The sequence below is a fragment of the Sus scrofa genome, chromosome 13 (genome assembly GCF_000003025.6).
Source record: "Sus scrofa isolate TJ Tabasco breed Duroc chromosome 13, Sscrofa11.1, whole genome shotgun sequence".
Classification (NCBI taxonomy): Eukaryota; Metazoa; Chordata; class Mammalia; order Artiodactyla; family Suidae; genus Sus; species Sus scrofa.
In genome coordinates this window covers 150,499,814-150,524,483 of record NC_010455.5, presented here as the reverse complement: position 1 = coordinate 150,524,483, position 24,670 = coordinate 150,499,814, and the positions used below count along the sequence as shown (strand labels likewise).

The 24,670-nt window shown below is 37.3% G+C and overlaps 1 protein-coding gene across 1 annotated transcript in view; it reads right to left on the bottom strand.

Annotated features, from left to right (window-relative positions):
- Positions 1-24,670, bottom strand: part of MORC1 (MORC family CW-type zinc finger 1) — a 173,867-nt gene that overhangs the window by 37,325 nt on the left and 111,872 nt on the right. The window contains 3 exon segments of the mRNA XM_021070415.1: positions 6,959-7,063; positions 13,834-14,079; positions 15,333-15,398. Coding sequence (XP_020926074.1) covers positions 6,959-7,063; positions 13,834-14,079; positions 15,333-15,398 — 417 coding nt within the window.

Here is a 24,670-nt window from a genome sequence, read left to right as displayed (position 1 = left end):
TTGATAAGATGCTTGGTAATCTAGTCCCATTACTTCATTTTACTTTTTATTGCTTCTACTAAGCATGGTGCAGTGACAGCTAATCAGATTGCATTATTTTGAGGGGCACTGGGGTGCTTTGGAACTCATATGCCAAATTTTTGCCTGGAGTAAAGTTGAACTGCCAATTTATCCCATAGCAATGCACAAGAAGTTTTTAATTGAACTTAGACAAACCCTTAATTACAACAGTACCACGGGGCATTGCTCCAGTAAAGCAGAACGGAAGCAACCTTCACTCAGACATTGATTCCCTTGACATCTGTAAAAGGTGCTATAAAGAATTTCTACTTCTTCCCTATCTGGGATTAAATGGGAAACGTGAATTTTACACACAGGTTTATAAATGCTTGAGACAGAAACAGTTCAGAATACATAGTATTCATTAAAAGAGAGGGCAGGGCATATGTTTTGAGCATGGAAGATAGGAAATAATAGGATTTTCTCAAGGCCAAGCAACCAGGAGACACCAGCTCATGGGAGGGGTTGGCGGAACAGTTATGACCACAACCATGTTTCTAGATTTATAATCTTGGGCAAGAAGAAGACTCTCCTTTCCCGGAATCATCTCTGAGATGACGATCCTGATGATTACTATGTGACTCAGGCCTGAATGGAAAGAAACAAGTCAGATCTTGAGCACAAAAGCAAGTTACTATATAGATCAGATTTAGGGTAGGTAAGGCAAGAAATAGACTAAAGGGAAATCACCTTAATCTGGGCAAGGAGTGGATGATGGCTTAATTTTTTAAAATGAATTCAAGACTACTGGCTGGAGAATGCCCATCTGTGAAACTTTGGAAACCTATCTCAGCCAAAATGCTAAATGTTATTCAATGCAGTATCTACCTGTATCTTCAAGTCCTCACCCCTGAGTAAAGTGTATATAGGTGCACTCCAGCCAACTGGTGTGGAATGCACTGCCTGAATTGGAGTGGGCGACAGCATGTGGAGATGGATAATACAGGGAGAAATCATAATGAGGGTGGCTAAGAAAGTGGGAGCTGGAGTTCCTGCTGTGGTGCAATGGGTTAAGAACCCAACTGCAGCAGCTGGGTCTCTGCAGAGGTGTGGGCTCCTTTTTTTTTTTTTTTCATCTTTTGTCTTTTTAGGGCCACATCTGTGGGATATGGAAGTTCTCAGGTGAGGGGTCAAATTGGAGCTACAGCTGCCAGCCTACGCCACTGCCACAGCCATGCCAGATCTGAGCCGCGTCTGCTTCCTACACCACAGCTCATGGCAATGCCGGATCCTTAACTCACTGAACAAGAATCGCATTCTCATGGATAATAGCTGGGTTCGTTAACCACTGAACCACAACAGGAACTCCAGAGGTGTGGGCTTGATCCCTGGCCTGGTTACAGTATTCAGAATTGCTGCAGCTGTGGTGTAGGTCATAGCTGGGGCTGGGATTCAATCCCTGGCCCAGAACTTCCATATGCTGCAGTTGTGGCCAAAAAAGAAAAAAGAAAGTGGGAACTGAAGTTGAACAGCTAGGGCTTAAGGTGACCACTTCCTGACTGTGTGATTCTGAGCTAGTTAACTGCCCTCACCTGTAAAACAGGGATGAAAAGAGAATTTACCCTTCAGGTTATTAAAAGGATTAGATGAGGAGTTCCCCGTGGCACAGCAGAAACAAGTCCGACTAGGAACCAAGAGGTTGAGGGTTCAATCCCTGGCCTCACTCAGTAGGTTAAGGATCTGGCGTTGCCATGAGCTGTGCTGTAGGTCGCAGACATGGCTCAGATCTGACACTGCCATGGCTGTGGTGTAGGCCGGCAGCTATAGCTCCGATTAGACCCCTAGCCTGGGAACCTCCACATGCTGTGGGTGCAGCCCTAAAGAGCATAAATAAATAAATATATAAATATATGGATTAGATGAGATGAGGCACATGAAGTACAGTGGCTGAATTTCATATGGCCACATAGGAAAAGGAAAGACTAACTCCACTAAAACACATGTGTGCACACACGGTAGAATTTCAGAAAACCACAGTTTTGCAGGATTTGAGATAACAATTCAGCATCATACTAGTTGCTCTGAAATGTTGGAGGAAACTGCAGCTGTGCTAACAAGATTGTGTAAAATAATGAAAGAAGTCTGCTGCAGCACAGACTGATGACTGCACATATAATGTTTCCAAAAGTCCAATCTGGTGGCCATCTAGAGCATTTTGAAGAGGATTAAGACACCCTTAATAAAAACCCAGAAAAACAAAAACAAACAAACACAGGAGTTCCAGTCATGGTGCAGTAGAAACAAATCTGACTAGGAACCATGAGGTTGGGGGTTCAATCCCTGGCCTTGCTCAACAGGTTAAGGATCTGGCATTGCCATGAGCTATGGTGTAGACTGCAGACACAGCTCAGATCTGATGTGGCTGTGGCTGTGGCTGTGATGTAGGCTGGCAGCTGTAGCTCCAATTGGACCCCTAGCCTGGGAATCTCCATGTGCCAGGGATATGGCCCTAAAAAGAAAAAAAAAAAACAAAAAAAAACAAAAAAAACCACCTCATTATTTTCATGATAGTTTTTTAATCTCTAAAAAATTCCTGGAGTTTTAACTGAATCCCAGCTGGCAATTTTCACAACTCCAAACAACATTCAAGTGAGGTCTTACCAACAACACACTCATTGCATGAATTTTAAAAATGAATGGTCCATGCTGCCTGAAAGGCCAAGCATAAATTAATACCAAAAAGGAAAAAAATGCCACAGAAGTGACACCAACAAACTATGTGATCAGAAGCAAATGGAGACAAGGAAAACGAACCCCAGTACCACATGAAGGATTAGGGAGCATGTGAGATATGACACACATAGGATACAGACATTAAAAATGACTTGAAAATAAGGATTATCCAACTGGGAAAGAAAAATACAAAAGAATATTTTAAAAAAGTCTCATTGTATGCAGATGACATGATACTATACATAGAAAACCCTAAGGACTCAACCCAAAAACTACTTGAACTGATTAATAAATTCAGCAAAGTAGCAGGATATAAGATTAACATTCAGAAGTCAGTTGCATTTCTGTATACAGCAATGAAACATTAGAAAAGGAATACAAAAATACGATACCTTTTAAAATTGCACCTCACAAAATCAAATACCTCGGAATACACCTCACCAAAGAGGTAAAGGACCTATATGCCGAGAACTATAAAACTTTAATCAAAGAAATCAAAGAAGATGTAAAGAAATGGAAAGATAGTCCATGTTCATGGATTGGAAAAATCAATATTGTAAAAATGGCCATACTACCCAAAGCAATCTACAGATGCAATGCAATCCCTATCAAATTACCCATGACATTATTCACAGAACTAGAACAAACAATCCAAACATTTATATGGAACCACAAAAGACCCAGAGTCGCCAAAACAATCCTGGGAAACAAAAACCAAGCAGGAGGCATCACTCTCCCAGACTTCAAGAAATACTACAAAGCCACAGTCATCAAAACAGTGTGGTACTGGTACCAAAACAGACAGACAGACCAATGGAACAGAATAGAGAACCCGGAAATAAACCCGGACACCTATGGTCAATTAATCTTTGACAAGGGAGGCAAGAACATAAAGTGGGAAAGAGAAAGTCTATTCAGCAAGCATTGCTGGGAAACCTGGACAGCAACATGCAAAGCAATGAAACTAGAACACACCCTCACACCATGCACAAAAATAAACTCCAAATGGCTGAAAGACTTAAATGTACGACAGGACACCATCAAACTCCTAGAAGAAAACATAGGCAAAACACTCTCTGACATCAACATCATGAATATGTTCTCAGGTCAGTTTCCCAAAGCAATAGAAATAAGAGCAAAAATAAACCCATGGGACCTCATCAAACTGAAAAGCTTTTGCACAGCAAAGGAAACCCAAAAGAAAACAAAAAGACAACTGACAGAATGGGAGAAAATAGTTTCAAATGATGCAACTGACAAGGGCTTAATCTCTAGAATATATAAACAACTTATACAACCCAACAGCAAAAAAGCCAATCAATCAATGGAAAAATGGGCAAAAGACCTGAATAGACATTTCTCCAAAGAAGATATACAGATGGCCAACAAACACATGAAAAAATGCTCAACATCGCTGATTATAAGAGAAATGCAAATCAAAACTACCATGAGATACCACCTCACACCAGTCAGAATGGCCATCATTAATAAATCCACAAATAACAAGTGCTGGAGGGGCTGTGGAGAAAAGGGAACCCTCCTGAACTGTTGGTGGGAATGTCAACTGGTACAGCCACTATGGAGAACAGTTTGGAGATACCTTAGAAATCTATACATAGAACTTCCATATGACCCTGCAATCCCACTCTTGGGCATCTATCCGGACAAAACTCTACTTAAAAGAGACACATGCACCCGCATGTTCATTGCAGCACTATTCACAATAGCCAGGACATGGAAACAACCCAAATGTCCATCGACAGATGATTGGATTCGGAAGATGTGGTATACATACACAATGGACTACTACTCAGCCATAAAAAAGAATGACATAATGCCATTTGCAGCAACATGGATGGAACTAGAGAATCTCATCCTGAGTGAAATGAGCCAGAAAGACAAAGACAAATACCACATGATATCACTTATAACTGGAATCTAAGTTACAGCACAAATGAACATCTCCTCAGAAAAGAAAATCATGGACTTGGAGAAGAGACTTGTGGTTGCCTGATGGGAGGGGGAGGGAGTGGGAGGGATCGGGAGCTTGGGCTTATCAGACACAACTTAGAATAGATTTACAAGGAGATCCTGCTGAATAGCATTGAGAACTATGTCTAGATACTCATGTTGCAACAGAAGAAAGGGTGGGGGAAAAATGTAATTGTAATGTATACATGTAAGGATAACCTGACCCCCTTGCTGTACAGTGGGAAAATAAAAAAAAAAAAAAAAAAAAAAAAGAATTTCCTGGAATCAGAAAAAAAAAAAAAAAAAAAAAAAAAAAAAGTCTCCAGAGACTGTAGGCCTTGGAGAAAAGGGATTATAAAAAGCATTCAATCAAGGATTAAGGGAGTAGGAGGAGGAAGAAATTAGGAAAACAAATCAAACCATTATACAACCCTGAGCCAGAGCAGATATGGTAAGTTTAAAGAATACATGACAAAATATGGCTGAAATAATCTGCAATGGTCAGATTCAACTTAAATCTGAAAAGTAATCAATACCCTAAAAATTTCACTTGAAATTTCACAACTATCAGTACAAGATCTGGAGTCATATGTGTCCAAAACTTGAAAGAGAGAGAAATGAAATGCCCTAATATGAAAAAAAGAGCCTTCTCAAGGGCAGACTCACAGTTATTAACAATACACAGAAGAAAGAATGTGCTGATCAGAATAAAGTTGCTCTCCACATAATGTGAAAAAATATACTCAGAAGGGCACAGGGAGGCAGAGGGGGAGGGTGCTGGGCCAATGTCCTTATAGCCTTAGAGCTGCAACTGATAACATCACCCCTGCCATCCAGTTTGGGCAGGCAGACATAGTTGGCTGTCTTACCTGGAAGCCCTTTAAATATTCAGGCACATGGCTCACCAGCTCTGTCAGACTGTAACCAGCCAGCCCATGCAGACTGGCACAAAATAAGAGAACATACAGCAAAAGTCAGAAAGTGTCTTTCAATTAGACAGAGGCTGGATTTCTCTTTTAAATGACTAAACTGCTGTTTCAATATTACACAACAGTCTTGTGAGTCTGGGTGATATGAAGTCACTACTGCAAGATGGACTTTCTTTGGTGAGCTGAACATATATATTTTGAAGTCAATTACACCTGAAAAGAAGACCCTAAGCTCCAGTAAATCCACCAAAATAATAAAAACCACCTAATTGCGGCAGGTTGGGGTGTGTGTGTGTTGGGGGGGAGCCAATTGCTCTTCCTTGAATGATAACCTCTTACAGCCCCATGTACCCACTTCTTTGAATCTGACAAGTATGGGGTCAGAATTAAAGCATGTGCACATGCATCCAAACACCCACAAGCACTACAGTTAGCAGATAACTGGGGAGGATCCCAGGGGTTAAGAATAATCTTTTTTTTTAATTTCTGAGTTTAAGAAAGTACAGACAGATGAACATTTGGAAGCAACTACTTTCTACCGGAATTACTGCAACTATAGCCAAACAGAAAAACTAATGTGTATCTCCGGAAAATGTGTATTTATCCAGATTAATTGACACTATGAGCTTGAAAACAAACTTCCTGCTAGGATCACAGGGACGCAAATAAATCATACCACACACATTCACACAAGTAACATAAAGACTTGAGAAATATTACATAAAAAGACACAACAATTTTAATATAAATGTCATACCTAATTTGTGAAAAGGCACTTGCTAAAAGCTTTTTCAAAACTTAGAGAAGTGGTGAAGCAATGGTTGCACAAAAAACACCAAAAGAATCTGAAGATTCTTCAAAGCAGGAGGTGACTAGTGATATTCACAGGAAAGCTTATATCACATTTGGCTTGAAAGAGGTAAAGAGGTTGTGTTATTTATAACACTAGTTATAGTTTTCTCTTTTCTTCTGGCTTCTGATTAATTTCAACCATTTTCCTTTTGAAAATATGTTGGCGTTTATTTTCTTCACATCCTGGACTTAATTGTTCCTTACTGTCAATATTAAGGGTTTTTTTTCTGTTCCCATTCACACATTACTCCTAGAGCTTTTCAAGATCCCTTCAGATAGCTTCTTAAAACAATTATAATCACGGGTTAAATGATATGATGCCTGGGAGTAATGGGGGCAGGGGTGGGGGATACAGATGAAATGAGACCAGCCATGAGTTGATAGCTATTAAAACAGGGAAGTGGGCCCATAGGCATTGATTGTATTGTGAATAAATTTCAGGATGTTATTTAGTCAGTAGGGTTTGATCTCACCTGGATTATATTCAAATCACTGTTGACAGTTTTAACTTCAGTCAAAGTTTTACATTCCTGCATAAGGTTTTGACTCTTCTTCCTCTTCATTTCCCAAGAAGAAGCCTATAACAAGGTATTAACAGCAACAACAAAAATGTAAGAATTAGCAGCAATCAATGATACACAATAAACCTCCACTCTTCCCTTTCCTCAGTCTCTATAAACTACTGACCTCTGTAGGATAAAGAGAGGATATTCAATTTCTAATCTTTGCCTTTAAGAAGTATATGACTTATACATGCACCTGCAAAGGTTAAATAACAATAGACAAAAATGACAAAACAATATCCTCACGCATGCTAATGAGTATAAAATGAGTATGTACATTATGGTGTGCAACAGTGAATCAAAGGGCTAGAATAAGTATTTTGCAAAAGATCTGCATGAATTACTGTCTACATACTGAATACATAATATCTCATGTGGATATACACAGTGTTCTTAAAATTTATGTAAATGCTGCTGGGGGGATAAGATAGATATTCATTTCAAAATGCCTGTAAGGGCTTTCTCTTATTATGTCATTCTTAATAGCTACTGGACAGACTTAGTATTATGTGAGATACCTGCAGCTATTTAAAATTTTTTTGATAGTTTCAATGTGCATTTTATAAAATACTGGCTATATTCCCTGTATTGTACAATACATTCTTGTAGCTTAGTTTATACCTAAAAGTTTGTACCTCTTAATATACTGTTCCTATATTACTCTCTCTCTTTCCCTTTCCCCACTGATAACTGCTAGCTTGCTCTTTATATCTGTGAGTCTGCTTCTTTTTTGTTATCTTCACTAGTTTGTTGTATTTTTTGATTCCACAAAGAAGTGAGAGCATACAGTATGTCTTTCTCTGTCTGACTTACTTCACTTAGCATAATGCTCTCCAAATCCACATCCACGTTGCTGCAAATGGCAAAATTCCATTCTTTTTATGGCTGAGTAGTATTCCAGTGTATATATGCACCACCTCTTCTTTAGCCATTCAACTGCTGATGGACACTTAGGTTTCCATATCTTGATAATTGTAAACAATGCTGCTATGAATATTGGGTACATGTATCTTTTCAAATTAGTGTCTTTTGGATTTTTTTTTTTAATATACCCAGGAGTGGAACTGCTAAGTCATGTGGTAGTTCTATTTTTAGTTTTTTGAGAAATTTCTGTACTGTCTTCCACAGTAGCTGCCCCAATTAACATTCCCACCAACACAATAAAAGGGCTTCCTTTTCTCTACATCTTCACCAACATTTGGTACTTGTGTTCTTTTTGATGATAGCCATTCTGACAGGTGGGAGGTGACATCTCATTGTGGGCTTGATTTGAGTTTTCCTGATTATTAGAGATTCTGAGCATCTTTTCATGTGTCTGTTGGACATCTGCATTTCCTGTTTGGAAGGATGTCTATCCAGTTCCTCTGCCCATTTTTTAATTGGATTGTTTGCTTTTTTGATGTGGAGATTGAACTGTTTATATTGGATATAAAGCCCTTATCAGTCACATCATTTGTAAATATTTTCTCCTATTCAGCAGATTTTTTTTTTTACCGTACAAAAGCTTTTACATTTAATTGTGTCCTATTTGTTTATTCTTGCTTTCATTTCCTTTACTTTAGAGACAAATCCAAAAAAAAAACTGCTGCAATTTATGTCCAAGAGTGTTCTGCCCATGTTTTCCTTTAGGAGTTTTACAGTATCCAGTCCTACATTTAGATCTTTAATCCATCTTGAGTTAATTATCAACTACAGTAAAGAAAACTGCAAAAAAAACAAACATGTGGAGGCTAAACAATATATTGCTAAACAACCACTTTACCAAAGGCTCACTGAAGAAATCAAAGAGGAAATCAAAAAATACATAAGACAAATGAAAATGAAAACACAATGATTCAAAACCTAGGATGCAGCAAAAGCAGTTCTAGGAGGGAAGTTTATAGCAATATAAGCTTACCTCAGGAAACAAGAAAAATCTCAAATGACCTAACTTTACACCTAAAGGAACTAGAGGAAGAGGAACAAACAAAATCCAAAGTTTGTAGATGGAAAGAAATCCTAAAGATCAGAGAAGAAATAAATGAAACAGAGACTAAGAAAACAACAGAAAAGATCAATGAAACTAAAAGCTGGTTCTGTGAAAAGATCAACAAAATTGATAAACCTCTAGCTGGACTAATCAAGAAAAAAAAGAATATTTGCTCTAGTTCTGTGAAAAATGTCATGGGCTACAGTAAAGAAACAAACTCATGGACATGGAGAACAGTCTTGTGATTGTCAAAGGGGAGGGGGAGGGAGTGGGATGGACTGGGAGTTTGGGGTTAGTAGATGCAAACTATTGCATTTGGAGTGGATAAGGAATGAGATCCTACTGTATAGCACAGGGAACTATATCCAATCACTTGTGATGGAACATGAGAATAATGTGAGAAAAAGAGTGTGTATATTTATATTTATATTTATATTTATATTTATATTTATATTTATATTTATATATATGTATGACTGCTGGGTCCCTTTGCTGTACAGCAGAAATTGACAGAACATTGCAAATCAATTATAATATTTTTTTTAAATAATAAAAAGAAAAAAGTGAAAAGGCTCAAATCAGTAAAATCAGAAATGAAAAAAATTACAACTGACACCACAGAAATATAAAGGATTGTAAGAGACTACTAAAAACAACTCTATGCCAATAAAATGAACAACCAAGAAGAAATGGACAAATCTGTAGAAAGGTACAATCTCCCAAGATCCTGAACCAGTAAGAAATAGAAAATATTAACAGAGCAATTACCAGTACTGAAATTGAATCAGTAATTTAAAAAGTCCTAACAAACAAAAGTCCAAAACAGGCAAATTCTACCAAACATTTAGAGAAGAGTTAACATTTAAGCTTCTGAAACTACTCCAAAAAGTTATACAGGAAGGAACACTCCCAAACTTATTGTATAAGGCCGCCATCACCTCATACAAAAACCAGACGAAGATACCACAAAAAAAATAATAAATTACAGGCCAATATCACTGATGTACATATATGTAAAAATGCTCAAAAAAATACTAGCAAACTGAAACCAACAACCTATTTAAAGGGTCATAAACTGCAATCATGTGGGATTTATCCCAGAGATGCAAGAATTTTTCAATATCTGCAAATCAGTCAATGTGATACACCACATTAACAAAATGAAGAACAAACACCATTCTGTAGATGCAGAAAAAGCTTTTGAAAAATTCAATATTCATTTATGATTCAAAAACTTTCCGGAAAGTGAACACAGGGAGAACATATATCAATGGAATGAAGGCTATATGTGACAAACCCCCAGCTAACATTATACTCAACAGTGAAAAGCTGAAAACATCTCTTGTAAGCTCAGGAAAAAGACAAGGATGTCCACTCTCACCACTTTTATTCAACATAGTTTTGGAAGTCCTAGCTATAGCAATCAGAAATAAAAGGAAGAAAAAGAAATAAGAGGAATCCAATCTGGAAAGGAAGAAGTAAAACTATCACTGTTTGCAGATGATATGATACTATGTGCAGAAAATCCTAAAACTACTAAGGCTCATCAATGAATTCAGTAAAATTGTAGGATACAAAATTAATATTAGTAATCTGTTACATTTCTATACACCAATGACAAACTATCAGGAAAAAAAATTGAGGAAAACATTCCACTTGCCATCGCATCAAGAAGAATAAAATACCTGGGAATAAGTCTACCTAAGGAGGCAAAAACCTGTACTCCAAAAACTCTGACACTGATGAAAGAAACTGAGAATGACACAAACAGATGGAAAGATATACCCTGTTCTTGGATTGGAAGAATTAACCTTGTTAAAATGACCATATTACCCAAGGCAATCCACGGATTCAATGTAATCCCTACCAAATTATCAACGGCATTTTTCACAGAACAAAAGAATTTTAAATTTGTATGGAGATACAAAAGGCCCTGAATAGCCAAAACAATCTTAAGAAATAACAAAGCTAAAAGAATCATGCTCTTGGACTTTAGACTGTACTATAAAGCTATACAGGCTGGTACTGGCACAAAAGCAGATATATAGATCAATGGAACAGAACGGAGAGAAAATGGGCCCTCTCAACAGAATTCACCCTCTCTGACCATCTCACCTTGAACTGCCTTTTTTCCCTCTTGGCTTTAGTGATAAGACAGATTCCTGGTCTCTCCCCTTTATGCTCTGGCCATTCCTTCGCAATTGTCTAGCACACGTATCCTTTGACAGCTTGCCACAAATGTTGAAATCCCTCAAGTTTCTGACTAGTCTTTCTTAACTCTTTCTCCTTAGTTGACATGTTCTCTTGGAAGTCACAAACTTAAGCTGTATTCATGTTCCTCCCCACAAGTCCAGCTACCTTCTAGGATACCTTATTTCAATGAATGGAATGAACATCTACCCAGGGGCAAGAGCCAGAAATTCTGGAGTCATTCTTGTCATTTCTCTCTGCTTCACCTTCTACACCCAATATATCACCAAAGAGGTCACTGTTTCCTCCTCAAGGCAAATATACAAGTAACAAATGTAGCCACTCCTCTCCACTCCACATGATCACCCTAACCCAAACCATCGTTTGGTTCGCACAAGGCCACAGCAATAGCCTTTTAACTGCTCTGCCTGCATTGCACTCTGCTCTCTACTAATCCACCTTTCATAGTCAACCAAAGCAACCTTTCCTACGGGAAAATCTGATCATACCACCTCTCTACTTAAAACCTTTCCTTGGTTTTCCATCACTTTCACGATAAATACAAAACCCCTTACACCAAAGCTGATAGGCCTGCATGGTTCTGGTCACTCCCTGCCCATCCCACACCACAGCCCCTTTCCACTTTCCTGCTCCACCACAACTTAGTTGTCTTCTTGAGGTACTTCGTATTCCTTGTTTCCTCATTAGCAAATAATGCTTGCACTGCTTGGAAATGTTCTTCCTCTCTTTTTACCCATTGAATTGGAGTTCAATCATAAAAGTTCTGTCACCACTTTTTCAGGGAAGATTTCTCTGTCCTCCCTAGAGTCAAATCTCCTATGTAAGCATTCATGCTATGATGTCATAAAAACTGCCACAGCAGCAGTTCACATTTGTGTGTATAATCACAGGACTGTCTGCTCCATCACTAGAATCTAAGTTCAATGAGGGCTTGGTACCGTATGTGGTTTTGCTCACAGCTGAATCCTCTATAGTTGCCTGGCATAATGAATGGCACATAATGGATAATTTTATATATACACATATATACTCATACATATATATAATATATACATGTAGGGTTAGAGTTAGGGTTAGGTTATGTGTGAAACTCCATATTTAAAATCCAAAAATTTGTTATATTAACAGCTGGGCTCACTTCAACTCTGCAATCACTTGTATGTCATTTTAAGAACATGAAATCTACCCATAAAATAAGGCTACAAATCCCAAATCTTGAAATTCCACAGTTAATAAATATAAATCAGGGAAAAGAAGATAAACTATAAAGTGATAACTTTTTATATTATAAGCATGCAGTTTTTTAGACATAGCAAAAGTTGAGTATCTGCTGAACAGATGAATCTGTACATTCAAATATGATATATAATTCAAAGTAAAATTCTGAAGACTGTGGACAGATTTAGCTTGGTCTATATAGTCTCAAGAAAAGAATAAGGACAAAAACTTCAAAATTATTGGGAATTGGATTTCAAATATTCTAAGAGAATGAGCTACCCAAAAACGAAATGAGAAAAGGCTGCCTTGAAATGTAATAAGTCTCCCTCACTAAAGATTTTCTAGAATCTATATACCGTTTTCCAAAGTATTACAAAGGAACATGAGAGATATTTCTGTAATGTAACTATTATTCAGAATAATTCCTTCTGAAAGAACCACACCTAAAATCTTGCGTCTTGCCATCCTTAACAAGTACATTAAAAAAGGCAGAAGTTTAGTGGATATTTGCTAACCAAATTAGTTTATTGCTTTCAGAGCCTACAGCAACTCACTTGAATATTTTCCATGGTGGCCCATATTCACCCTTTAAGGGTGAAATTAAATTTTGGAAACAGAAAAAAGACATTAGAAGTTAAACTGATGAACAAGGCAGATAAACTAGGCAATACATTTTGGCTTATAAAAGATTTTTTTAAAGATAGTGAGATAATACATGCAATCATTTAACACCGAATCTAGCACAGGGTAAAGGCCCTCTCAATTGTTAGTATTGTTATTGTTATATGCTGAATCCTCTGAGGGCAGATTTTCAAGAAGGAATTAAATAAGGGTACCATTGTAAGAATGAATGTTAATGATTCTTTTTAAAAGAAATAAACTCATTTGGATACATGGAGATTCTAGGATGGTATGTTCATTTAAATCAAGCTCAGCACATAGTTATATTATCAACATCGCATCTCATTTTTCTAGAACTCTGACTTCAGGGCTAACTACCTATGTGAAATCTGGTTAAGCATTTTGCTATAAAGCATTGAATGCAAAATCCTCAAGATTATGGGTTTATCTTATGAAAAGACTTCTCTCTTAAATACAGATTAAAAGCTTTTTCCCATCCAGATTTCTTTAGGATGCTTTCAGTGCTGATATTAGCAATCTGACTTTTCCTCCAAAAGAGAGAATACAGGAAAATAAAGTAGAAATTGGGATCTTGTCCAGGAAACTCAGATTACAACATGTATGCTATAATTAGTGTGCTTTAAAAATGTGAAAATGAAGCAAAACCTTTACTGAATGCTATTTCTGGAAAAGTGAATTACTATACATTCTATGAATAAGAAAAGAAAAGAAGAACACACACACACACACACAAACACACACACACCTGGGGTCTCTTAGCTAGTTTGACATTTTCCAGCAGGGCTGCTGGATGTCTCCACTGCTGAGGTTTCACTTTCTTCTGCATAGACTTCTTCGTAATTTTAGTCTCCGAAACATATTCTATATCAGAGTCCGATCCTTCTGTGCTTCTCTTCCCGCCTCTAGGGTTGTCAGAAAGCTCAAAGGATAAAAGAGACTCATGCTTCAAATCATTACCAGAAGGCCTAATTCTCTGAGTTTTCGTATTTTCCTTAAATAACAAAGAACATGCTTTTAATTTTTGGTAGTTGGCTTACTTATAATTAATTACTATTTCCCTTATAATCTTATGACATTTAGGTGATATTTATTTGTGATGAAAAATTTAAACATCAGAAGCTTAGAAAATAGACTTTGGCAAATGTATACTGCTGTAATGGCTCATTCAGAATTTAATTTAGGAGTTCCCGTCGTGGCGCAGTGGTTAACGCATCTGACTAGGAACCATGAGGTTGTAGGTTCGATCCCTGGCCTTGCTCAGTGGGTTAAGGATCTGGTGTTGCCGTGAGCTGTGGTGTAGGTTGCAGATGCGCCTCGGATCCCGCGTTGCTGTGGCTGTGGTGTAGGTCGCAGATGCGCCTCGGATCCCACGTTGCTGTGGCTGTGGTGTAGGCCAGTGGCTACAGCTCCAATTAGACCCCTAGCCTGGGAACCTCCATATGCCACAGGAGCGGCCCTAGAAAAGGCAAAAAGACAAAAAAAAAAAAATTTAATTCAGCAGAGCTGGGCTGAATCAAGAAATCCTCTGATTTTGAGGTTGCAAAAGACCCTAAATTGAGAATACAATGTGCTTCCTGACTTCCTCCCCAGCAGAGATTTTCTTGCTTTTGGATCCCTGGTGCATTCGTATCAGTAATTTATTCATCTGAATTGGGCTGGGGTTATCAATCCCATCATTTTCCTGTTAAGAAATGTGAATAACCAAAACTGTAAAAGTTTTCCATAATTTTGTATGTATGGTTTATATAACACTAAAGCTTCAAAAAATGTTGAACTTTTTAGATAATAACAAACAATTGAGGAATATAATGTGATATGACATTTAGCAAACACAAGAAACAATGTAGGCATTATATATACGACATATTTCTAGGCAACTATAGACACACTCTCTGATTTTATATATATATATATATAATTTATATAACACAAATATATATTTTTCTAAAAAATGGATCTTGAAATATATTGGAAAGAATATGTTGAAAATAAATACATTAAAATATTTAAAATATCATCTCCAGTAAGAAAACAGCAATTTAAATTTTCTTATTTATATTTCATTTTCTGAGTTTTTCCTAAAAAAGCATGTATTACTCTAATAAGACAAAATAATGACAGTGAAAAAATACCTCCCAGTGTTTACTTTCTGAATCTATTAAACTATGACTTTTGGTCTTTGATAAGTCTTATCCTTCATGTGGGAAATGTTACAAATGGCTCAATTCCATTTTAATTACTTACCTTAGGTGCTGAAGTTTGGCAGGTGGTAGTGAATTCAGTGATCCTACTTGTTGGTATAAACTGAGGCTTTGACAGAAAAAAATCATTAGACAAACGTAAGTAGAAATAACTTTAATTGGCATAAGATAACAATTCAGTATTCTTTATTTCTTAAAGAAGTGCCAAGGTATGGAATATACCTCACCAATCATTATTAAGGAGTCCCTTTCAGTTCAGATATACAGCAGCAATGCATGATTAGTAGTGACTGGACAGTATAAGAGAATCCAATGAAGTATTACAGATTAAATGTCTTACAAGCAATATCAGGGCACCACTCTATCAAACACTGTCTCCACAGCCCTCGACTTCCCTTTCTAGAGAGCCTTTTTCTCTACTTGCAGGTCCCAGCATCTGGAATAAATCTTGACCTTTAGCAATGGCTCTGTATAGTTCAGAGATGTGGGTCAGAGCTTCAGGTTCTTCTGCGGGTAGACTAGCCTTAACTGTGTCTTTAATCACTGTTGTCCCTAATGTCTTACCCCCAACATCCAGTTCCTGCCTTATACTCAGAGGATGATAGCTAGGGAGAGAAAGCATTTGCTTTTCCTGAAAAGAGAAGCACCTTCAAAGCTAGTATTTTGATGTGATAATTGTTACCCTAACATGATGACATGTTAATGAAATATTCAAAGAGAAAATAAAGAGTAATCTGGGCCCTGTATCCCAGGCCCATGGACCCTCTCCTTGGAATGAGACTCTGGTTGGGGTCTACTTGCACCTCTTTTTTGGTGCACCCACCTTCTTTTATTGTGCCACAGACACCACTGTGGTATCCAGCTCAGTGTCCAGATTCTCCAGCACAGAAAGTTTATCTGGCTCTTATAAGTATCCTAACCCCCAAACTGGAGTCTAACTCTGATTAAGGGTTGGATCTGTGGAAAATTTTTCCAGTGTGGATGGCCAGCATAGATGTTGAAATAGTACCTTTTCCTCTGTCCTGAGAGCCAAATGCCCCTTGGCAGCATCTTATAAACTGTAGGTACCTTGAAGGCAACATTTCCAGAACTGAATTATTTCACCTCTGTACCTGTACCTACCCCCAACCAGTACTTCCCTATCAGTCCCTCATTTGACTACTAACATCACCAAGCACCCAGACACCCAAGCTAGGTGTCCTTGGCTAACAACCACTGTCAGTCCCTTCCACTTCATCATGACCAAACCTTGTGGATTTTCCCACAGGTCTGCATTAGCTTCATCATTACCCTGTTTAAATGACTTTATTATCTTTTGCTTGAACTATTTTCTATCACCTCCTCACTTTCTTGCTTCAGTTCAGAGACTTCTCTAGACCTATGCCACAATCACTTTCTACACAATATCATTACTTTTGCCAAAATAAAGAAGACAAGAGAGAAGAAGAGGGGGAAAGAGAAGAGGGGAGGAGGCATTTTAAAAAATGGATGCAAGTGATTAGAATCACCTGGTAAGCCTTTAAAAAAAAAAAAAAAACCTACTGATGCCCTGAAATTCTAATTTAATTATGTGAAGATGGGCACTGGCATCAGTAGTTTATTTTGCTTTTTGTTTTTGTTTTTTTGCCATGCCTGTGGCATGTGGAAGTTCCAGGGTGAGGGATTGAAGCCGAGCCACAGCAGTGACAAGGCTGAATCCTTACTGTTGAGCCACTAGGAACTCCGTCAGTAGTTTTTAAAGCTCTCCAAGTGATCCTAAATAATGCGATCAGGATGGAGAACTACTAGTTTATAAGACAACACCTGCCTCGTGGTGCAGCACACAGCCCACAGTGAGTTCAGGTTTATTAAACATGGCCAAATAGCACTTGGTATGACAGACAAGCGGCTTTCTTCTCTTCTTTTTTTCATTAAAGCATAGTTGATTTACAATGTTGTGCCAATTTTTGCTGTACAGCAAAGTACCCCAGTCATCCATACACACACACACACACACACACACACACACACACACTCTTACATTATCTTCCATCATGGTCTATCCCAAGAGACTGGATATAGTTCCCTTGCTATACAGTAGGACCTCACTGACAACTGGCTTTCAATGGTTGCACCTAAACTTTCTAAATTCTTCTGAGCCATCTATCTGACACCCCTTGCTGCCTTCATACACTAGATGCCCAATCACATTTACTATTCCTCAGTTCACTTTCACGTCCCCATCCCTTCGTATCACCCATTTCTTTGCCTGGAATGATCTTTTTGACCTTCTCCAGCTGTCAAACTTCACTCATCCTATGAGTATCAATTCAAATATTACCCACTCCCAATGCCTCCTCCAACTCCCCAAAAGAAGACTAACTGCTTTACCTTCTATATTCCCTTGGCATTATTTCTTCTTGGATGTGCACATATATATATATATATATATATATATATATATATATATACACACACACACACACACACACACATACACATATATGTAGATATAGATAGAGAGATTCACATGGAACAACATACACTTTAAAAAGTATATTTTTTGATGTACAGGATAACTTTGATTTGTACCTACATAAAGCCTTTAGGATACCTTGAGGCAGAATTTCAATGAATAGCTTGTATAGATTTATAACATTTATAATTTTAAATTACGTATTAATAAATGAAATAAAGCCAAAAAAATAAAACCATATCTTTTAAAAGTCTCCATTCTATGTTTATCCAGTTCACATTCCACTAACAACCACTGTTGTTGCCTTCTTGTTTATCTTTCTAGAGATTTGCTTATACATCATATACAGGCATATATAAATAAGTTTTCTGCACTTTCTTTGAGGTAGGGGAAAAAATCATAGAATATTATTCACACAGTCCGTGTCTTTCTTTTTCACTTAAGGATATATCCTGGAGTTCTATTAGTACTTAAAAAGCTTCTTCCTTCCCGTTAACGGCTGCACTGTACTCTTTCCCCACTTCCAGTTTTATCGAGATATAACCAGCATACATCACTAAGTTTAAGGTATACAGCATAATGGCTTAAATATATTGCTAAATGATTATCACAATAAATTTAGTTAGCACCCATCTTCTCATATAGATACAATAAAAAAAGAAAGAAAAGAGAAAAAATATTTTCCTTGCAATGAGAACTCTTAGGATCTATTCTCCTAGTAACTTTCATATATATATATATTATACAGCATTAGCTATAGCTACCTAAAGTTAAAAGTTTCCTTGAGCTCCCTAACTCCAATCGCTTTCTACCCCAACCCCATCCATGGGCAACCACTTTCTCTCAGTATAGATAATCTGCATTTTTCTAGAATTTTATCTTAAATGGAATCGTAAATATTTTTTGTTTAGTTTATTTCACTAGGAAAAATTATTTTGAAATTAATCCATACTGCTTTGTGTATCAATAGCTTATTCCTTTTCATTGCTCAACAGTATTCCACTGACTGGATGTACTACAGTTTGTCCTTTCACCTACTGATGGTCACTTGGGTGGCTTCCAGTGTTTGGGTATTACAGACAAAACTACTAAGAGCACACAAGTACAAATTTTTGTGTAGGCATAAGCTTACATTAATGTTTTTATTCATTGTCTGTACATCTCCCTTGGTGAAACATCTATTCAAATGTTTTGCCCATTTTTTTTAAAAAAGCAGAGGAAATTTACTACAGTGATTGGTAACAGAGGAAATAGAAGAGGCTGAGAAGACTATGAGGGAATGGAAGATATCCCAGACGTTAACAAAATCAGGAAGCTCTTTGTCCCTTTGGAGGGACAAAGGAAGAAGTGATGACATCAGAACCCAAAGGCCACAGTTCTGTAGGTCAGAAGTCCAAGTACAGTGTGACTCAGCTGGGTCCTCTGTTTAAAAGTCTCACAATTGACTATTTTTAATTGTTTTACTGAGTTTTTAAAGTTCTTTATATATTCTAGATACCAGTCCAGTATCAAATACAGTTTCGCAAATGTTTTCTCCCAGTCTGTGGCTTGATTTTTCCACTTCTTATGCCCTTTGAAGAGCAAAAGTTTTTAAATTTTGATGAAGTCTAATTTAATAAAATTTCTTTTATGGCTCATCCTTTTTGCATCATATTTAAGAAACCTTTGCCAAACCCTAAGCCACTAAAATTTTCTTCCTACATTTTTTTCTTGAAGCTTTATACTTTTAGCTTTCACATTTAGGCCTATGGTGAATTTCAGGATAATTTTTATTTGGCTTGAGGTAAGAGTCAAAGTTCATTCTTTTGAAGTATGTATAGCTATACAGGTGTTTTGGTATTATTGTTGAAAAGATTTTTCTTTCTCCCATTGAAATGTACTATTCCTTTTGTTGAAAAATAACTGACCACAAATATATGAGTCTATTTCTGGACTCTTTATTCTGTTCCATGGTTCTATTTGTCTCTTTTTACACAAATACCAGACTGTCTTGATTACTAAAGTCCCGAAATTAGACGGTGTAAATCTACCAACTTTGTTCTTTTTCAAAGTTATTTTCTAAACATTCTAAATCATTTGAATTCCACATGAGCTTTGAAATTTCTACCAAAAAGAGCTACTTGAATTTTGATCAAGGTTGGGTTAAATCTATGGACCTATTAGAGAGAACTGACATCTTCACAATACTGAGTCCTCAAACTCATGAACACATAGGTTATTTCTCCACTTATATGCTTTAGTTAATTTTTCAGCAGTGTTTTATACTTTTTAGTACAGATTTTACCCACCTTTTGTGGAATTTATTCCAAAGTGTTTCACATATTTTAATATTATTGGAAGTGGTATTATATTCTAAAATTTCAATTATCATTGTTTGCTGCTACTATGTTTAAATAGTTGACTTTTATAGAGTGATTTTATATCCTACAACCTTCCCAGACTCATTTCACTAATTCTAGTAACTTTTTATCAGATTCCATTCAATTGCCTCCATAGACTATCACATTTGAAAAGAAAAGCAGTTTTATCTCTTCCTTTGCAGTCAGAATGCGTTTTATTTCATTTTCTGTCTTTCTTGTTGAGAACCTCCTGTGCAATGCTGAATTGGAGTGGTAAGAGAAAACCTCCTTGTCTAATTGCTGGTCTTAGGGGAGAAATTTTAGTTTTTCACTAGTAAGTACAATTTTAGCTGAAGGATTTTTAAAGATGCCCTTTACCACACTGTTGGAGTTTTCTTCTGTTCCTAATTTGCTAAGACTTTTTATCAGTAATGGATGTGTTGCTTCTTTTTTTGTCATTTCTATCTTACTGGATTTTTAAATTTATGGTATCTTATTTATATGTTATAAATTTATATTGTGTCATTCATATTTCACTGGAATTTTTCTCTGTTGTATGATATCTTATTTAGCTGCTATATTAGTTTGATTCTTAAACACATCATTATAAGAGTTCGTTTTTCCAGGACTAGCTCTTTGCTGGAATTTTCTATAGGAAGGGTAGGTGGAGGATAAGAGACTAGGCAAGTTGTTTTTTTCCCACAAAAAAAAAACTTCTTTTCTTTTCATCTTTACCGCCCAAAATACTGTTTCTGCAAATATGACTTTTTTTTTTTTTCCCACTGTACAGCAAGGGGGTCAGGTTATCCTTACATGTATACATTACAATTACAGTTTTTCCCCCACCCTTTCTTCTGTTGCAACATGAGTATCTAGACATAGATATGGCTTTTTTGAGTATGTTCATGTGCATCCCATATCTTCTACTGTGTGAACCAAAGTAGGTCCAGTAAGTTTCCTGTTGCCTCTAGCTATTGCAAATAAAGGCTATAGCTTTTCCATCTCCAGATGAATCCTTCTTCAGTCAGTGTATTTGTGTTGATTCTTTGAAGGTGCTATTTCTGGGCTTTATTTTCCATTTCTCTTCCTTTCCTCCTGTGGAGTTTCTGCATTATCTTGAATGCTCTGGGCAGCCCTGCAGCATTTTGGTATATATTTCCTAGCTTGATATTGAAATTGGAGTTTGCATTCTTGTTTTCTGCTTTCCTTGCTGCTCTTAGAAGACTCCCAGAAAAAAAGAACAGAAGGGTGCTATATCTATATATCCATATTTATAGCAGAAATCTCTTATATCCCTTTTACCTATGTTTACCATGGTATGTATCAAACTGTCTTATAGTTATGTTAACATGTGTTTCTCTCTTAATAGATTATAAACTCTCAAAGTCATTTTTTTTTAACCTGCAGTACTTATCACAATGTTTACCACTTTATAGGTACTCAATAAAACACTGGTGACTAACAGGATAAAAGAGATGCTCCCAAAGCCTATTGCTCATCTCTTCCTCTGTTGAAACACTGCCACAAGTCTATTCTGCACTCATAACAGGACTACTTTTCCACCACCTGTCAGATGTTATCTCAGGGTTGAGATGCTTTATATTAAATGCCAGTGTCTTGTTCTTGATATAGTAAAATGGATTGAGCCTAGCCTAGTAAATGTATGATACATTTAAATCATTTGGATTTGCATCATGTTTGGTGCTAGCTTAAAGATATTTTTCGCTACAACATTTTACTGTAATGAGTTCTGATCTGAACTACTAATCACATAACTAAATTTTTGAGTAAATAGGTAAGTAAAAACATTTTAAATTCTATACATTTTCCTCTTTTTATATTCATTTCAGAGCTGTGTTTCTGCAAAAGAATTTCAGACATCCCAGAAGAAATACAGCAAAAATGTTTCAACTACACTTTGAATAGAAACATATCAATAATGACAGTACATCTCTGACTGCATTTTTTTGTAAAACAGAAATCCATGTAACATAACTAATCCATCCCAAATTCTGCCTCAGTTACTTAATGAGTCGTTTTTTACTAAGATAGCATCTTTTTTTATCATCACAATCATCTTTGCAGATTTCAAAGAATTGTCATACCCTAGAAAGCTTGCGAATATTAGAATTTATTTTTATATGACATGCATACACTCTCTCAGCAAGACTGATACAATTCTGTACAGGTTTGGGAAGTCCTAAAAATCACAGACTCAATTGGCTAAAGCTGCATGAGATAAAGTATCTCTGGCAGCAGGAAAACTGAAGGATCCTCAACCCAGAAATAAAGGAGAGAATGTCTGTGGTACATAAAAATCATTCGGGGCACTAGGCAGAAATACAGATCCCAAGGCCTCTGTCCCAGAGATTCTTGTTCAGTCTCTTGTAGATCTCAGGAATCTGTATTTTTAAAAACATGTTAAGTTCTTACATACGTGGTCCATTCATCACAGACTTATAACCCTGGAAGGCACATAACCCTTCTAATTTTATATTCATGCTATGTGGGACTGGGGAGAAAATATTTTTATGTTTCTGCCCCATGAAGGCTTTCTGATCAAATTTTCCAAAACCTTCAGACCTAGCTGAGAAGAACAAATCTTGGAATTTATGACTAATTATTAGGGAGAGAACATATGAAGAAATTAACCTCCCTGGAGGTATACGTATATGTTTTAAGGAAGAAATGAGATCTGAGGCCACAGACATATAGTTGAAGAGGCTCATCTTATCTTATCCCCAAGAGATTTATTTATATTCCAAAGGATAATAGTAAGAACCCAGGGAGTTCCCGCTGTGGCTCAGTGGTTAACGAAACCAACTAAGAACCATGAGGTTGCGGGTTCGATCCCTGGCCTTGCTCAGTGGGTTAAGGATCTGGTGTTGCCGTGAGCTGTGGTGTAGGCTGCAGACCTGTCTCAGATCCCGCGTTGCTGTGGCTCTGTCGTAGGCCGGTGGCTACAGCTCCAATTAGACCCCTAGCCTGGGAACTTCCATATGCCGCCGCAGCAGCCCTAAAAAAGGCAAAAAGACAAAAAAAAAAAAAAAAAAGTAAGAACCCATGATCCTTCCCAAAGAGCAAAGGGGTGTGTGTGTGTGTGTGTGTGTGTGTGTGTGTGTGTGTGTTAGAGGGTAGGATAGGGTTAAGGAGGTGGCTGTCCCTTTCCTGTATAAACATCCAGATTCATTTTTTACAGAGTTCCTTGCTGGTAATACAAACTCTGGTATATAACATATAATCTACCTCATCTCATCTGTTGCCCAGGGGCACAAATTAGGGCAAAAGAGAATCAACACAATTATTTGCTATAATTAAATAATGATCTGTTCTGCTCCAGAAACCTCATGTTTGCATTTGGAATAAAATTAATATATGTAGGTATTTAAAACTTAACAGCCTGTAAATGAAGATGGGCAACTAATACTCATAGCTATAAAATTGGATATGTTTTTGCAAATATCTAGTTTAATCCCCTTTTAACTGGGCTGGGGGTGGGGGTGTTACTAGGATCAAGGACTATGATACCAGACAGGCCTGAGGTCACTCATCTTATAAACAACAGAGCCAGGACCTGAACTTAGAGAACCGGATACTAGGCCAGTGCTGTCCATCATATCCTGTTGCCTCATCCTCCTTCTTTAAAGACCACCTAAGCATCACTGCCTCTACAGTTTTCCAAAAGGATCACCACCCTCCAAATGTGCCTAATATTGACAGAGCTCCTCAAAAAGAAACTCTGATTTCTGTTAGCTGTTAATTTCTCAATTTCTCCAACACTGAAGAGCTATTAATCCACACTGAAAGCAGGATAGCAGAGGAGTTCCAAAAACTTTGAGCTAAGAAGCAATCTCATGCTTTTTTTTTTTTTTTTTTTTTGTCTTTTTGCCTTTTCGAGGGCTGCTTCCCAGGGCATATGGAGGTTCCCAGGCTAGGGGTCGAATTGGAGCTGTAGTCACCGGCCTATGCCAGAGTAACAGCAACGCGGGATCCGAGCCGTGTCTGCAACCTACACCACAGCTCACGGCAACGCTGGATTGTTAACCCACTGAGCAAGGCCGGGGACCAAACCCTACCTCATGGTTCCTAGTCGGATTCGTTAACCACTGCGCCACGATGGGAACTCCTAATCTCATGCTTTTGATCTGGCTCTATTCCTACCTTGTTTCTGTGACCTCAGTCAGAGAAGCAATATAGTTTAGTAACAGACTGAGGGCTCTGGAGCCTGACTGTGTTAGTTGAAATCACAGTTCTGTATTTTCCTAACTCCACCGTTGGCAAGCTACTTTCTGTGCCTCAGTTTTCTCATCTATAAAATAGGATTTATAACAATCGTAGGATAGTTATAAGGATTAAATTAAGTCAGTACATTTAAAGCACCTCTAAGGGTGGCACATTCATTTAATCCTTCCATTCACCATTCTCAATGAAGTAGTCTCATGTATGTAATATGTACAGTTAGAGTAATTATTCAGGCTAGTTTCAGAATACACCAAAATATACATAATTATGGAAATCCTGAGGAAGAAATTGGAGAGGAGAAGGGAATTGGACATATGAAAAATATACAATCATCTTTCACCACAA